A 16490-nucleotide genomic window follows, 5' to 3' on the forward strand; every position below is an offset into this window, starting at 1 on the left:
TGGGTAAATGGGGTGAGCGTTACAGACAGCTGTACCCTACTGACACTGCCTGCAGGCCTTCTCATAGCTCCATCCAATCAGTTCTAACAAGCGCCCTCCTGTAAACGGAAGGGCTCCCAACTCCTGAGCACCTACTATGGGCCAAATAGCACGCTAGGAGCTTCAGAGAGGCTATCACATTTAATCCCCAAACAACACGTGGGAGGAAGCAGCACTGTCATTACTGTAAATTCAGGCAGTTGAAGCTCTGAGACATTTTCATTTTCACGGAGTTTGTACTAATGCTGAGCCCCAGGCCTACCCTCTAGAAGTTTGGACTGAGCATTCTAGAATACTGCTTCCACTTCAGTCTACCTCCACTGCTCCCTCACCAAATGCTCTAATACAGACACCGTGGGTATTGCCTTAAAAAAAAAAAAAATAGCTAGATGCCCTGCCAGGCAGTGCAAACACCGATACTAATACTTAGAAACCCTCTCGCTAGGGGAGGGAGTGGGGAGTGGGCAGTAAATCAAAACTGCCCCCGGTGGAAAATGTGTCCACTGTAGGTACGAGACATCGATGCATCCCTCTCTGCTTGGACACAGCACACGGGGCTTTGAGGACAAGGACCCTTCTGTGACATACAGCACCAACCATGCCCAAGTGCTCAGCTTCCTTTTGGAGACAAGTCACAACAGGAAAGCACAGCTCTCCCCGGGGCTTCCCTGGTCTCAGGTTTCCCCGGAGAGAACAAACCGCAGCCCCTCTGCTGGTCGCACCACATGCCACCCTCGGAAGGGGCTTTGGTTCCAGGAGCGGTCATGATAATACCGGGTTCTTGTACAGCATGGACGATATGGCGGGCACTGCTCTAAGTCAGCAGCACGGTCATCATCCCCATTTTACAGATGAAGAAACATCTGAAGGCACAGAGAGCTTTCGGCGCCCCCGCCCACACTAGCAGCTGAGCCAAGATGTCAACCCAGACACTCAGACTCCAGGATTCCTGGCTGGTAACCCCCACGTGACACCACCACCCAGACACAGGAGTCGGAAAACCCCCGGGGCCACATTCCTGATGACTCCGCTCTCCCGAAGCCCAGGCATCCAGGGCCCCACTCTTCAACTTAGCACCAGCGTCTTGCTGACGCAGACAGGGGCGCACACACACCCTTGCCCCCCAGCTCCTCTGCATTTCCCTCCCTGCCTCTCCCACTGGCTGCCCTCGCTCTGCCCCACAGCTGCCTGGCCTTCCTCACACTCACCCTCTGGAGCTCCCTGGAGGCCCCTCCTCAGGCTCCCAGCCCCAATCACCCACACCGACACTGTCCACGGTCCCTCTCTTCTGGACTGGGCACTGCTGGAGGGCGGAGGTGGTGTCTTCTACTTCTCTCACATCACCCACTGTGGAGACGGGCACATAGTAGATGCTTCATCAGAGTCTGGAGGCTGAATGGATGAATCCTGAACCACAAGCCTCTGAGTAAACTGCTCCCCCGATACAGGGCTCACCACCCCTTAGGGAGATACACTGATGCCATCTGTGGACAGCACAGACAACTGAGTTTGCAAGCGGAGAGAGTATGATTATTGCAGAGGTCACTGTATTAATCTAAAACACTGCTCTGGTCCCCTCCTTCTGAGGAGACAGGCTCATCCCATTTCATCCAGGAGGGGAGAAGGCAGGAGGCTGTGCAGCAAGGGCCTGGGAATGGGCATGAAATGGGCCCGCTGCTGCCTCCTTCCCCCAGCACACGGCCCACCTGCCTGCACTGCACTGTTCAAGGAAGCACAGGAGGTAGCCAGCAGCCCTGGAAGAGACTGCATACTAACCGCAAGCTGTCAGACCTCGAGAGGGTCAGGGCTCTGCCTTGGCAGGAAAAGCCCCTGAGAGACTCTCAAAACACTGGTTGTGTCGTTGGAAATGCTCTTCCGGCAGAACCTGAGAAACAGCCTGGCTCTAAGCAGGCTTAAGAGGCTCACCAGCCCCTAAGCTATGGTCAGCTGACCCTGCGGGTAGGTTGGGAGGGTGCATTCCTCAGAGCACCGGGGACCCACCCACTGCCCCATCTGGGGGCCATCCACCCCACCCATCAACACCCTTCCACCCTGTGGGGTATTTGCAGAGAGAGGTGTACGGGGGCTCTGTCTCGGCACCATCAAGACAGATTTGGAGGGCCAGGTTTGTGGAACAGACACTGTGGGAGATCACAGGGCAGAGCAAGTGGCCACAGGAGCCAGAGGACACCTGGTATCAGACCACAGGAACAGCACACAAACTCAGAGCCAAGGAGACTCAGGCTCGAGTCCCAGCTCCCCCACTGATGCTTTCTCTGGCCTGGGGAAGATCTTTTACCCTCCCCCTCACTGCAGGTCTCAACTGCTTGACCTGTAAAACGAGGACAGTAAAAATACCTGCCTCTAAAAGGAATGTGTATGTTTTCGACTAGTATAGAGCACCTCGAAGATTATCACTGCTGACATCAGTGGTCCAGGCAGCACCAGACAGCAAGTCTGTCCTTCAGCCGCCAGAGCCGATAACCAGGCAGCCGCCCAGATTAAGGGGTGGACATCTGTGCAGCCCTCTGGGTGCCCAGGAGAGGGGCAACTGGGAGCCACCTTCACACCTCATTACCCAGGGCTCTTTGCCCCCAGGTCCCTGCAGCGTGGACAAGGAGCCCACAGCCTTGGGACAGTGTGCCCTTGATGGACATAGTACTGTTTCTGAGTTAACTTTTTATTTGGAAATCACTTCAAATTTACAGAAAAGTTACAAGAATAGTACAAAGAACCCCCACATAGCCCTCACGCAGACTCACCCGTTAACATTTCGTCCCATCTGCTCCGTCACCCACTCCCCTGTACAGGCACATACAGTTTGTTTTCCTCGGCCACTTCAGAGCGATACTTCAAGGACATCTTTTTAATAACCACAATCGTTATGCAGTTTTTATGGGTCCAAACCAATTTCTCAGCAGCCCTACATTTGGCATGCTCCCAACACAGGCTACCCCAGTTCAAGGGCCCAGACTCTCCTGCAGCAGCTGAGTGAGTTTAGGGTTCAGAATTCATGCCTCCACTCGATCTCACAGTTGTGTGGATGTACAAAAGAGGAGCTCGAATTTATTGGGCACTTAACTATGGTACTGGCTAAACCCTCTCCATCGATTAATTCTTATGCTTCTCACATTTATCCCCTGTTTACTGGTGAGGAAGTGAGGCTTAAAGGGAGTAGGTAACCTTCCCAGGTCAGCGAGCTGTAAGTGGTGGAGCTGGAATCAGAACCCAGGAATCCGGAGCCTGTGCACCTACCCACTGCCTCCTTCACAGGCTACCACCACACACACAACGATTGTGCATTTCTCTGCATGATGAGGTGCCTGGCTTTGCTCTGGGCTCCCAGGAAAAGCAACCCTGCTGCCAGGCCAGCTTCCAGGTGACTGTGAGCAGGACACATGCAAGACAGTGAGGTGGTCTGGCACCACTCAGTCCTGGCAAAAGATGACCCGAGCTCACAACAGCTGCTGCTGTCATCTTCCTCGAGGCCTGTACGTCTCGCTTTGGACATGCAGGGCCCAGACAGGCTGCAAAGCCAGTGAGCAGTCTCCCCACATGTCCCGGTCCCTTGAGACTGAGCAAGGGAACTGGTGCCCCTGGAGGTACACGTTTCTGTTTAGGGAAACACCAAGCTGTACGACCAGCACGATGCAGCTCTGCTGAAGTGCTGATCTTTAGTGGGAGACATGGAAGGGGGCTTTACAAGTCAAACTGAGGGTAAAGTGTACATGAAGTTTTGTGTGGAACCAACATTTTGAGGGCATTTCCTACCACCCAGTCTCCCAGGTGAGCCGACCTCACCCTCTTCTGTCACTGGGGCTGCGGTCGAGAAGTCTGAGCAGCTCCGATCCGAGACCACCGCAGGTCCGCCTCTTCCCTGAGCCCAAGCTGCACTGATACCGCCTGCGGCTTCATCGCTCTGCGCCCACATTTCTGCACTGAACTCTGCAATAACTGGGAGCCTCCAAGCAGATAATGTTCATGAAGCACTCAGTAAACAATGCAACATTAACCCAAACACTTCTCCTTTCAGAAAATCTAAATGGAAATGTTTTGACAGCCATTTAAAAACAACGGGCAAATACAACCACACTCCTCCCTGTCTTTCCGTCTGCCAATATTTACTCATGCCGGTTTGCCGAGATGCTGCTGTCTCAGGCTGCACAAAAAGATTCAAACCAGGCTCTCTTCGGAAGAGGCAGAACACCGGAGCAGGCCCCTCTTTAAATCACCAAACAGTCCATACCACGAAGTGCTTTCTAAAATAACCTCCTGTTTATGAGGCACTTAACACAACGGAGTGTGACTTGGGCATAAAAAGAATAAAACCTTACCATGTGCAACAACACGCCAAGTTAAGTACGTCAGACAGAGAAAGGTAAGGACCATATGATTTCACTTATCTGCGGAATCTAAGAAACACAATGAACAAATAAAACAGAAACAAATCCATAGATTGGTGTATAAACTGATGGTGGTCCCATGGGAGAGGGCTTGGGGGGATGGACGAAAAGGTGGAGGGACAGAGCAGGACAGACTGACAGTTACAGACCAGTCCCGGGGAGGTAAAGTACGGCGTCGGGAATGTGGTCGACAGTACTGTACTAACTGTGAACACTGTTAGGCAGGTGCGAGACTTATCAGGAGGGTCACTTTGTAAATCATCTAAATGTCTAACCACTCCGCTGCATACCTGAAATTAATACAATCTTGAATGTCAACTATAACTGGAAATAAAATAAGCTCCTCTTTCCAAAGCCTGCAGTTTTAGAAGCCAAAATTCACTCCCATCAGTCTGAAGAGAATGGAAAGACTGCCAGCAGAGCACAGGAAGCCAGCACCCACCCTCCTCACACACCCAGCCCTGAGGGTCGGGGCTAACACCTCTCCCCTCAGGCCCACCCCCGTCCTTTCTCTGGGGAAAAAATTTAAAAGAGCCTCCAAAGAAACCGGTGACCAGTTTCTTTAAGAGCTGTTCCCAGATCTTTCCTGGGGTGACTCCGAGACCGTGGCGCACCGCGGCTCTCACCCCTTCGGTCAGGTTCTGCACAACGCCGCTCTTGTTCCTCCTGCCCGGAACCTGACGTTTCGATCCGCGCGTCGGTTTCCTACCTTGATACAAACAACCAGGACGTGAAACATGAAGTGTGGGATTATGCCCAAACTCGCCAACCTGGGAGAACCATTTCTTAACTTGCAACAAGAGGTTTCAGAATTTCCCTTTAAAATAGATGTAGCTGTGTGACCAATACAATAAATCAATCGATAAACAAATGTGAGCTGTGAGTTTTCCAGAAATTCTTTCCAGAGGAGTTGCTCTCTGGTTTGAAATAAAGTTTCTGGGACTACCGTTCCCAGAGACATGTCAGTGAGAAAGATGACAACTACCTGAACCCACAGGCTGGCACTCTGCAGGACAAACGTCACTGATGTGAAGTTCAGTGAAATTTCGTCGGGGAGGAACATGTGGCAACATTCTTCCTGGGGTGGCCTGAACGACTGTCCCTTGGCTGACAGCGTAATTAAACCTCAAGAGGGTGGCTTCCTGGGCCATCCAGCACTCACAGGCTCTCCTGAACGGCCTTCTGCACTTGGTGTCTACAGCCTGCTAGGGTCCCCACCTGGACACTCTGTCACCCCTGGTTCAGGCTTCACCCCCCAACTCCTCCTCCCTCCCTGTAATGTCAGACTCAAAAACAGGCTTGCTGAACACAAAAACACGCTCTAGATATTTAGCATTGTCTCTAGAAGGGTTAACGCTTCTGAAGGAGGCTCGAAGCCTTGGCTCACGCCAGTCCCCACTCCCCACCTCCCTGAGACAGGTTCTTAACTGCCCATTCCCAGCCTCCGAGGGCCCAGCCTCCCTGCTGCTCGCTCCTGTCCCAGGGGACTCGAGCACCGGCACTCCTGCGCTGTGGCATCTCAGAGTGGTGCTTGGTGGTGTGGTGATTCACCCTACGAGGCCAATGCCCTGATATTTGCATTTAAATGTTATATTCCACAATATAGAGATGAACCATAAGATTTATGCTAACAATCCATTTATTTTTACTCAGAATGACATTAAATAGCAAATAAAACACCATGACAAGTAGAGGGAAAGACTGAAGAAGAAAGGCAGAAGTTTTCTATTTTAACACCTTTATGTTCTTGGCTCTTTGGACAAGTGGTCCTGCACCTTCACTCGGCACTGGGCCCTGCAGATGCTATAGCCAGGTCTGCCCCAAGGACTTGCTTGGGTCCCAGGGGCTGTGGAGCGGAGTGGAAAGTCAGCCTTACTCCAGCCCTCAGAAACATCTTTCCCAAGAGCCTCACGGCCCTCATTTGGGGGGGGATGTGCACCCACAGGGGAATGGCACCCACAATGGATGGCCCTCCAAGGCTCCAAAGCTGAGAGTGAGACCTTGTGCAGTCAGGTGCTTCCTGTCTGGAGCCAAGTCACAGAGGACCAAGACCTGTCAACCAGGGAGGGAGGGCAGCCGGGTCCAAAGGCCAACAGACATCCCAGTCCCCAGACACAGGGCATGAGGTCATGAGGTTAAGACGTCAGAGGCTGGGTTCCTGCTTTGTGCGCTGTTCTTGCCAGCAAGAAACTAAATGCAAGAAGCCTGAGGAACAGGCACCAGCCTTGACAGGTGCTGTTCCTGGCTACTTCGCTCTTCCACCTTGCCTGGTCTCCCTGACACCCTGATCTCTTCAATACGAAGTTTTCCAAGACCTGCAACACCTACCGAACTCCTTGAGTCCCTGAAACACTGCTACTTCAGTAAATACCAGGTGCCTACTCAGTGCCCAGTGCCGGGATGGGCACAAGTCTCAGAGTGGTGTTTGCGGAGCAGGGTTCTGCCTTCAAGAAGCAACCCTAGCACCGGCAGGGTAGCCAAGACCCCTGCTCTCTGCTATTCACCCTCCTTATCGACTCAGGACCTATTTAAAACCTGCCGTAGGGAGAACCCAACCCATGGGATCCCATGAACCCTGATGACCAGCAGCCTCTTCTACAACTTCTCCCTCCTGAGTCTCATGTGTGAAAAGGCTGTGTCTGCCAAACTGTTTTTACTAAGTAATAAATTAACATCCTCCATTTCTTACTAATCAGAGTTATGCACCATCACCAGTCAGCACAGGAGGCCAAGGGCGGCTGCCCTTCCCAGGCACCTCGGTCCCCCGCAAAAACCAAGATGGGGTCAGGCGCAGCCTGAGGAGTTGGAGCAATGCCGCATGGCACGCAGCTCCTTCAAGTATCGACACTGGCTCTCACTGGCGACCTGGCGACTGGGGGCAGGGGGGTGCGGGTTGAAGCCACCACTGCTACCATGGTTACCACGTTAGAGACTGAAGACCCGTGGTTCTAATCCCAGCATGGACACTTCCGTCAAATCACTGAACCTTCATGGACCTGGGTTTCATCATCTGAAGAACAGGACGCCCCTACTCTGCAACTTCTAAGGCTATTACAAGGGTCAAGTATGAAGAGGTACCAGAAAAAGCCAACTAACTGCCTTGCTGTTGGAATGACCAAGATTATGACACGTTTCCACATAGGTGAATGGAACTAGTAACAGTTCCTACTTCATCAAGTTGTTGTAAGAATTACATCACATAATAGTTTTAAACAGTTTCTGGTGTTTTTGAAGGACTTGAAAAGATGAGGTTATTTGCCCTAATGGGGGTAGCTCAGTGGATTGAGTGCTGGCCTGTGAAACAAAAGATCTCCAGTTGATGTTTCCCTTACACATTGATGTTTCTCTCCCTCTCTTTCTCTCTCCCTTCTCCTCTCTCCAAAAATTAAATAAATAAAAATCTTAAATAAAATAAAATTGAAAAAGATGAGGCTATTACATTATGGCAACTACTATTATTGCTGCTACTGTTAGTAGCACTATTATCACAATTACTATGACATCCTGCTACCTGGCCAAGGGACTCCTGGGAAAGTAGCGAAGTCTTAGAGCACAGGTCTTCTTAGAGGGATTGTCAGCACCCCCTCACCTGGAATTGGGAGAACCAGGGTAACTTCCTCATATATCTCGTCCCCAGTTAATCCATAGTTGGACACAAAGTGCTGAGACCAAAACTGAAATCCACCTACCTTAGCTCAAGGTTTTCTCCTTCAAGAAACAGATTCTGGGGAGCATTCAAACATCTGCTAACTATCAGGAGCAACTGGTGCCCCCTGAAAACCTCACACAACTTTCCAGGCGGGGATCCACTGGGGAAAATAGCCTCAGCTGTGCCGATGCTTTGTCCCTTGAACTGAGCCATACTAGAGAACTCCCCCCACCAAAAAAACCCTGAAAATTCAGAAATGCTCGTGGTAAATCCAAGAAAGCAGACTGAAGCAAAGCATTTTTTAAGTGGGGAAAAGGAAAATAATTACTCCCAAATCTTTAAGTCTTTAAGAAATTGTCACAGCCGAAGAGCATGTATATGAATAGCCCACGGACACAGACAACAGTGTGGTGAAGGCCAGGGGGCTGGGTGGAGGTGGGCAACGCTGGGGGAAATGGGGGACATCTGTAATAGTGCCAACAATAAAAAATGAAAAAATGCAAAATTTGTCACAGAAGGAGGTAGAAAAGACAGTCCCCTGCCACGGGGTCCCAGGGGGACTGTCACACACACTGCTGTCCCCTCTGCCTGGAAGGACTCGGCCGAGGCCCTATAGGTAGGGAACCAGAGCTTGCTGAAGGGTAATCATGAGGGACCTCACAGAGCTGCCACAGAAGAGAGAAAAAAAGACACGAAGGGCAGGAGGCTATGAGGCTCTTAGGCAGGAAGCCTAAGATCCTACACACCCCTCAGATCCCTCAGCTCAAGATTTTGCCTAGAACCTCATGGAAACAGGAGAGGTGGGTACCTCTCCCCTCACCAAACCCATCAAGCTCCCTGCATGGGCACAGGCACTGGCAGCCCTTCCTGCTGACAGTGGAGGAAGCGCCCTGCTCCTGCCTGCGACCAATGAGACTTCCGCCCTGGGTCGCTTCCCTCCCACCTCTCAGAAACACTGCTCCAGCAACTGTCCTTTCTCCGGCATCGTCCACTTCTCCCTCCCCACTGGATCATTCCCATCACAACAAACTGCACTCTGCAAGCTCCTACAATCCCTCCCTCAAACCCACATCCTCTCCAGTTCTCAGCTAATTTCTCAACCTGCTTGTAACAAACTGTCTGAAAGAGTCACCCCAAACTGCCGACTCCATTTCTTCACTCCACATTCTCTTCCACCTACTGCACCAGGCTTTGCCCATTAGGCTTCTGGGAGCCCTCATCCTCTGAGGCTTCTTCCGACCTTCTCAGTCTCCTCTGCTGGATCCAACGCTTTTCCCAGCCTGTAAATGCTGCTATGTCCCAAGGCGTGGGGCACCTTCTTTTTCCTGTCTCCACCCTCCTCCTGGGTGACTTCATCTAATAATCCTGTTGCCTTGAACAACACCTATAATACCCAAGTGCATCTCCTCCATCTTCTCTCTTCCTCAGCTTCAGGTGCATACATCTGACTAGCTGACATGTTCACATCTCAAGTGTTACAGGGCAAGACAAGTTCTCCCACTTCCTCCACCCCAACCTGTGCCTCCCCAGCCCTCCCATCTCAGTGATGTGAGCACCATCCAGTCAGGGGCTCAAGCCTCTAGGAGTCACCTTGTCCCCTCTCTTTCTCTCACAGACTGCATCCAAACCATCAGGCCAGAACCCAACCACTCCTCTCCACCTCCAGGGCTCCTATACCTTCGGTCAGTCCATCAGTAAGTAACTCCTGTGGGATTACAGCAAGGGCCACCTGCCCGCTACAGGTGCCCACCCATAGTCCACCCTACAGCAGGTACAGTGATCTTTCTAAAAATGCAAGTCGAACTGTCTCTCACTGCTTAAAGTTCTCCAATGACATCTCGCTGGACTTGGAATGAACCTTGGCTTGCAAAGCCTTACACCATTTAGCTCGCCCCTATCTGTAAGGGCTTCTCATGCCACTTTCTCCCTTGTTCATCATATTCCAGCCACACTGGCTGTTTCCTCTTCCAGAAATGCTTTTCCACCTCCTCAACACAAGGATGGATCTTTGTCATTCATATTTTACCTTAAAGTAAAGGTTACCTATTCAGAAACACCATCACTAATCTCCCATCCAACCAAGCCACTTGGTCACGCAACATCACCTTATTTTATCTTTCTGCATAGTAGTTACCACTCACCATCTAATATTATTGTTTACTTACTTATTTTCTGCTCCCTCCCCTCCCCTGAGAGACTGCAAGCTCCATGAGCACCATAACCTTGTGTGCCCCATTCACTTCTGTAGCCCCAATGCCTAGAGCAATGTGTGGTACACTGGAACTATCCAATAAATATCAATGGATGCAGTTGTGAGCGAGAGAGAGTCACACCAACTTCACACTACACAACCACAGTCCTAGTGCTCACTTCTATAAACCTCATCCATCAGGATTTTTTTAAATTGATTAGAGGAAGAGAGAAAGGGAGAAGGAGAGAGAGACAAAAGGAAACACTGATTTGTTGTTCCACTTATATGCATTCATTGGTTGACTCTTGTATGTGCCCTGACCTGGATGTGGGGGAGGGATCCAACCTGCAATCCTGGCCTATCAGAACGAGGCTCGAACCAACTCAGCTACCCGGCCAGGGCTCATCCATCAGGATTTCAACCATGCTGAAAGAGCCCAAACCCAGGAGAGAGGCTCTGGGACTTTATGGGACTATTTGAGCTTCGAAAATGCTGCTCCACTGCCTACTATCAGTGTTTTCAAGTTGATGAAAAAAGGACTTCTGACTCAATGTCCCCAAAACTACATTTAATATTGGCCAGACCACAGTCCAGACAGATCTGAAGCTAGCTCATTCATTCAGTGAACAAACATTTACCAAGTGCCTACTTTGTGCCAGGCACTGGGGCAAAGGATCAAAAGCAGTTTCTGACCTCATGGAGCTCACAGGAGAGCAGGCAGAGGGAGAAACATACAACACAGGTATAACCAGAGTGGAAAAGTAAAGACTGTACTAGAGTTTTAGCGTCTGAACGGCACCTCGATTTCATTTCTACAGACCCAGGTCTAGCATAACTTGGCTTGTGGGGAAAGGCTCCTGGGCTTTTGCAGAAAAGTTACTGCTTGACTAAGCGGAGGCAGGAGTGTGATTGCCCCAGTTGAGCACAAGTTACAGAGACACTCAGCGTTCGAGTAATATTATTGGCTAATCGGTTCTTCTCCCCACCCCCATTGCTCCCGCAGCAGGCCCTCGCAATGGAGTGGCGGGGTGAGGTGCGGTTCCAACTCTCCACTACCATCCCAGAGAACACGGCCGAAGAGAAAGGCCACCCCGAACGAAATTTCCTTCGTCTCTTTTGTCCCATTCTCTCCCTTCCCACCCCTGATTCCCAAGCCCGGGACGCAACTCCTAGTCTACTCTCCCCACCCCAGCTCATCCCGGTCCGGGCTGTGCGCAGCCGGAGACCTCGAACGCGGGGGGCGTGTCCGACCCCTCACACCAGCGCCCGAAACCAACCCTATAGCCGGGTCCAGGGCGGTTTGAAGGCCCCAGCCCCCGCAGCGAGCGGGTCTCGGACCCCGGAACCCTCCCGGGTCCCTCAGTGGAGACGTGGACCCCACTCCGCCTCCCACCCCCGACTCCCTGCAGGCCGCCTCACAACTCGGGCAGACAAAACCCCACACATCTGCGGCCCCGGCGCTGTGCGCGCCAACTCGCTCAGGACCCTTGCGGGAGGAGGGGGCGCATTTGCGCGGCGGGAACCGGGTGGAACACCGCAGCACAGGTGCGAGAGCGGCGGCGCCCCGGTCACTCACTCGATGAAGTAGCTGGCGCCCTCCTCCGTGAAGCCCTCTTCCCAGCCGCGGGGCAGATCTGCGGAAACCCGAGAAAAGTTAAGGTCAAATTTGGCCGCCCCGAGGCGCGCCCCGCGAGTGCCCCACCCCGCCAGCCGGCGCCCACCTGAGCGGATCATGTGGCCGGAGTTGACGGGCTCTCCGGTGCGCGGGTGCAGCCAGGTCGTGCAGCGGAGCTGGTCACTGCGGAGAGAGGTGCACCTGTTAGCGCCGCCGCCGCCCCGGGGGCCCCCGCCCGGCCCCGCACGCCGCCCGGCCCCTGGCCCCCGCCCGCGGCCCCGAGTTCCCGCGCCGCACTTGATGAAGAAGACGCGGCCGTCGCGACACACGCCGTAGGACCAGTGCTCAGGTAAAGTGTCCCGCCCGATCCCCGCCGCCGCCATGTTCGTCGAGCCCCGAGCGGCCGCGGGCGCCGCCGGGCGGGAGGGAGGGAGCGGAGGCGGGGGAGGGGGCGGTGCAGGCGGCGGGACGGCGGGCTTGACCTCAGCGGGCTCGGGCGGCTCCCCAGGGCGCTTCATCGCTCGCTGTGCGGGCTCCTTCGGGTGCGAGCGTGCGACCAGGTCCCGGCGTCCGCAGGAGTTCACCGCCGCACCAGCCTGCCCGAGCGCGGTGGCCGCGGCCTTTGTCCCCGAGACTTCCCCGCCCCCAGCCCGCCGCGCGCCCCTTGGCCCCAGAGGCTCGGAGACTCGGGCGGGGCCAGGGCCGCCGTCGGGGCTCTGGGGGCAAACTCCGGAAACAGGGTGCGCCCCCGAATGCCCCAGTAAACCCCACCCGATCCCTGCGACAGAACTTTTCTCTCCGAGAACTGTACGTCTTTCTTATCCATGTAAACCTAAACAGGTTGCTTCCATATTCCTAGCCTCCGTTGCTTCCTTTGTAAAATAAAGTTAATAATAAATATTACACGGGATTGTTGTGTAGATTGAATGAAGTAACAATGGAATAAAGTGCCTAACTGGACCCTGGCACGTATTAGGTCATCTATTAATGCCAGGTCAAGCATGATTACATTCACCCAAGTTTGCAGCTGAAATGCGTGCGAAGCAGGAGGGTGCAGGTCCTCTCCCCCACACACCACACATACAGCCCTAAAGTTGCAGGGATCGCAGGCTCTGCTTCAGTTCTCTTCAAGTGACAGAGATGCTTAGGACTGGGCTGTGCCTCAACCAGATCCTCCAGGTGGGACCTCTAGTGGGGGCTCTGGAAGGTTCTTTCTATGGCTGGAGGATTCTCATATTCAGGTCTCTGCTCTCATCTCAGCTCCTGGGGGATCCCTCCCCTGTCCCCTCTGTCCAAAGGAGACTCTTTCCCTCCTCCCTTCACTATTCCATTACTGTGTGCACTTAATTGAGGTTCTTATTTGTGTGTTTCTTTATTACCTTGTTTGTTTTATGTTAGACCCCTGCACTCACTGAGATGTCAGCTGGGTGAGGAGGGGCCTTGGTCTGTCGCATCCACAGGCCTGAAATGGTGCCTCACTCATGTACAAGTCAAGTGCTGAGTGAGTGCATGAAACACTCCACACTGACACCCCTGCACTCTGAGGACCGAGGGAGGGGAAGCTGGACTCTGGGAGATACCAGGCCCCGCCTTTGAGGGACATAGGCTACAGCTGGTGGGATGAGACCCACATTAAAGTGAGACTGTAGGCAGCGTGGGCATTAGTTATTCAGAAAGGTGCCCCAGACAGGTAGAATTTGGAAGACCCTGAAGGACAGTCAAGTCTGACTGGGAAGAAGGATGAGAGAGTAAACGCAGGGTGTGGGAGGGGTATGGGATGTTCAGGAGGCGGAACAAAGGCCCTTCCTTGGGAACAGTGATATTGGGGGAGGAGACCATGTGAGTTAGAGAAAGGGAGTTGGTGTGGATCCTGAACACCTGTCTGAGAGAGCTTCTTACCTTTGAGGAGATTCTTGAGCAAATGACAATGGGAAAATAGTGTCTTCATTGTTAAACATTAATTTAAAATAATACATTAAATGGACAAATACCATGAACACACAGTTCACAAAAAAGTAATACAAGTGGCTTTTAAACAAATGAAAAGACACTCAACCACTTCGTAATAGGAGAAAGGTAGACTAAAATTAAGGTTGAGATACCATTTTTAAGATATCAAATTGGCAAAAAAAATGCCCAGTGTAGAAAAGTCACCTTGTTCTTTGTTGGAGGGACTGTGAAATGGTTGTCTCTTTGAAGGTAGTTAGGTAAAAAGCCATTAGAATTACAAATGCATATACCTTTTGACCTGGCAATCCCACCACTAGAAATTTACCCTGCATTAGAGCCCACTCAGGAGCACAAAGGCCTGTGTACCAGAGCATTCACTGCCGCATTGTCCATAGTTACAACTAGAGACAACCTAAATGTCTATCAAAAAAAGAGCAGGTCTGTATGGTGATGAATGTTAACTGGACTTGAGGTGGTGCTATTTCACGATATATACAAACATGGAATCATTATGTTATATGCCTGAAATTAATACAATGTTAGATGTAAGTTATACTTCAATTTAAAAAATAGGTTAATTATGTCATCCCCACAATAGAATGCTATGCAGCAGTTAAAAGAATGTGCAGTAGATTTCTATGAAATGTCACAGAATGATCTCTAACCAAATGATATGTAAGATGGAGACCTGTGCATATGGTTTGCTACTATTAATATACAGGGAGCCCCATGGCTGGGTGAGATATCCCTTGTTTGTGCCGCCCCCAACAAGAACAGTCTGGCATCCATCCATGGACTGAAGTGTGTGGGCACATTGAGGAGGGGAGTTAGTGAAGGCAGGTAGTTAGTAAGGGTAGTTAGCTCCAGGAGGTGAGTGCTCTTTCAAATGTGAAGGCAGCAACACAAAACTTTGAGGAACATGAAAAATCAACAAAACATGACACTACCAAAGGATCACAATAATCTTATTAGTCAGCAATCCCAAAGACATGGAGATCTGCAATTTACCTGATAAATGACTCAACATAGCTGTTTTAAGAAAACTCAATGAGCTACAAGGAAATGTAGGAAGACAATTCAATGAAATCAGGAAAACAATAAATGGACAAAATGAGAAATTTAAGAAAGGGATAGAACCCTGGCTGGTGTAACCCAGTGGATTGAGCACTGGCCTGCAAACCAGAAGGTCATGGGTTCAACTCCCAGTCAGTGCACATGCCTGGGTTGCAGGCCAGGTCCCCAGTTAGGGAGTGTGCAATCACATTGATGTTTCTCTCCCTCTCTTTCTCCCTCCCTTTTCTTCTCTCAAAATTAAAAAAAAGTAAAATAAATAAAACCTTTTAATAGGAAGAGATAAAAATCATAGAAAAGAATCAAATATGAAGATTCTGAAGCTGAAGAACAGAATGAATAAAATGGGAGGAAAAAAATGCAATAGAGAGCATCAACAACAGAATGAATCAAGCAGAAAAAAGAATATATGAGTTAAATGATAAGAACTCAGAAATTACCTAGTCAGAGGAGAAGAAAGAAAACGAGTAAAGAAAGCCTACATGATCTGTACAGTACCATCCATAGAAATAATTTGTGAATTATTGGAGTTCCAGAGAAAGAAGGGGGCAAACAGCTTATTTAAAGTAACAATAGCTGAGAACTTCCCAAATCTGGGGAGAGATTTGGATATCAAAGTACATGAAGCTCATAAGGCACCAAGCAAACCGAAGAGGTCCTCTCTAGGACACAGTCTAATAAAGCTGTCAAAAATCAAAGACAACAAGGGAATCTTAAAAGCAGGAAGAGCAAAGAAGCTTATAATTTAATAGGAACTTGTAAAACGACCATCAGCTTTTTCAGCAGAAAGCTTACAGCTAGGAGAGAACAGGTTGATGTAGTAAAAGTGCTCAAGGGGGAGGGTCTAGTCAAGGAACATGTGTGAAGGACCCATGGACAAGGACAACAGGGTGGGGATTGACTGTGGGGGAGGTGCAGGAGAGAGCAAGGGGGGTGGGAAATTGGGACAACTGTAATTGAACAACAAATAAATAAATAAATAAATATACTCAAAGAGAAAAACTGCCAACTGAGAATGCTCTATCTGGCAAAATTATCCTTTGGAAATGAAAGTAAGATAAAAAATTTCCCCAAAAAAACAAAAGCTGAAGAGGTTAATCACCACTAGACCTGCCTTACAATAAATGTTGAAAGGAGTTCTTCAAGCTGAAATAAAAGGATGCTAATTAGTAACATGAAAACATAAAATATACAACATGCTGGTAAAGGTAATTATTTATACAAATCCAGAATACTCCAATAATATAATATGATTGTGTGCAAACCACTTAACTCTAATATAAAAGATAAAGGACAAGAGTATTAAAAATAACTACAATAATTTGTTAATGAATACAAATTAATGAATATAAAAAGAGGTCAATTGTGACATCAAAAATGAAAAAAGAAGGGGATGAAAGGGTAGGGTTTTTATATGTGATCAAAGGTAAATTATTATCAGCATAAAATGCACTGTTATATCTGTAAGGTGTTATATGTAAATCTCTTGGTACCCGCAAAACAAAAACCCACAGTAGATTCACAAAAGATAAAGAGAAGGGAATCAAAGAATACCACTATGGAAAATCAGTT

General features: G+C 50.2%; 1 protein-coding gene across 3 annotated transcripts in view; it reads right to left on the reverse strand.

The window, feature by feature from the left end:
- Window positions 1–12511, reverse strand: part of PLEKHA7 (pleckstrin homology domain containing A7) — a 202958-nt gene extending 190447 nt beyond the window's left edge. For all 3 annotated transcript variants that reach the window (XM_045825405.1, XM_045825402.1, XM_045825401.1), the window contains exons 1-3: window positions 12195–12511; window positions 12004–12080; window positions 11859–11916 (exon numbers count right to left, since the gene is read on the reverse strand). In XM_045825405.1, coding sequence (XP_045681361.1) covers window positions 11859–11916; window positions 12004–12080; window positions 12195–12415 — 356 coding nt within the window. In that variant the 5' untranslated portion in view covers window positions 12416–12511. The remainder of the gene's footprint in view (window positions 1–11858; window positions 11917–12003; window positions 12081–12194) is intronic.
- Between the last annotated feature and the right edge of the window lie 3979 nt (window positions 12512–16490).

This window comes from Phyllostomus hastatus, unplaced genomic scaffold (assembly GCF_019186645.2).
Source record: "Phyllostomus hastatus isolate PE091 unplaced genomic scaffold, TTU_PhHast_1.1 phas_scaffold_585, whole genome shotgun sequence".
Classification (NCBI taxonomy): Eukaryota; Metazoa; Chordata; class Mammalia; order Chiroptera; family Phyllostomidae; genus Phyllostomus; species Phyllostomus hastatus.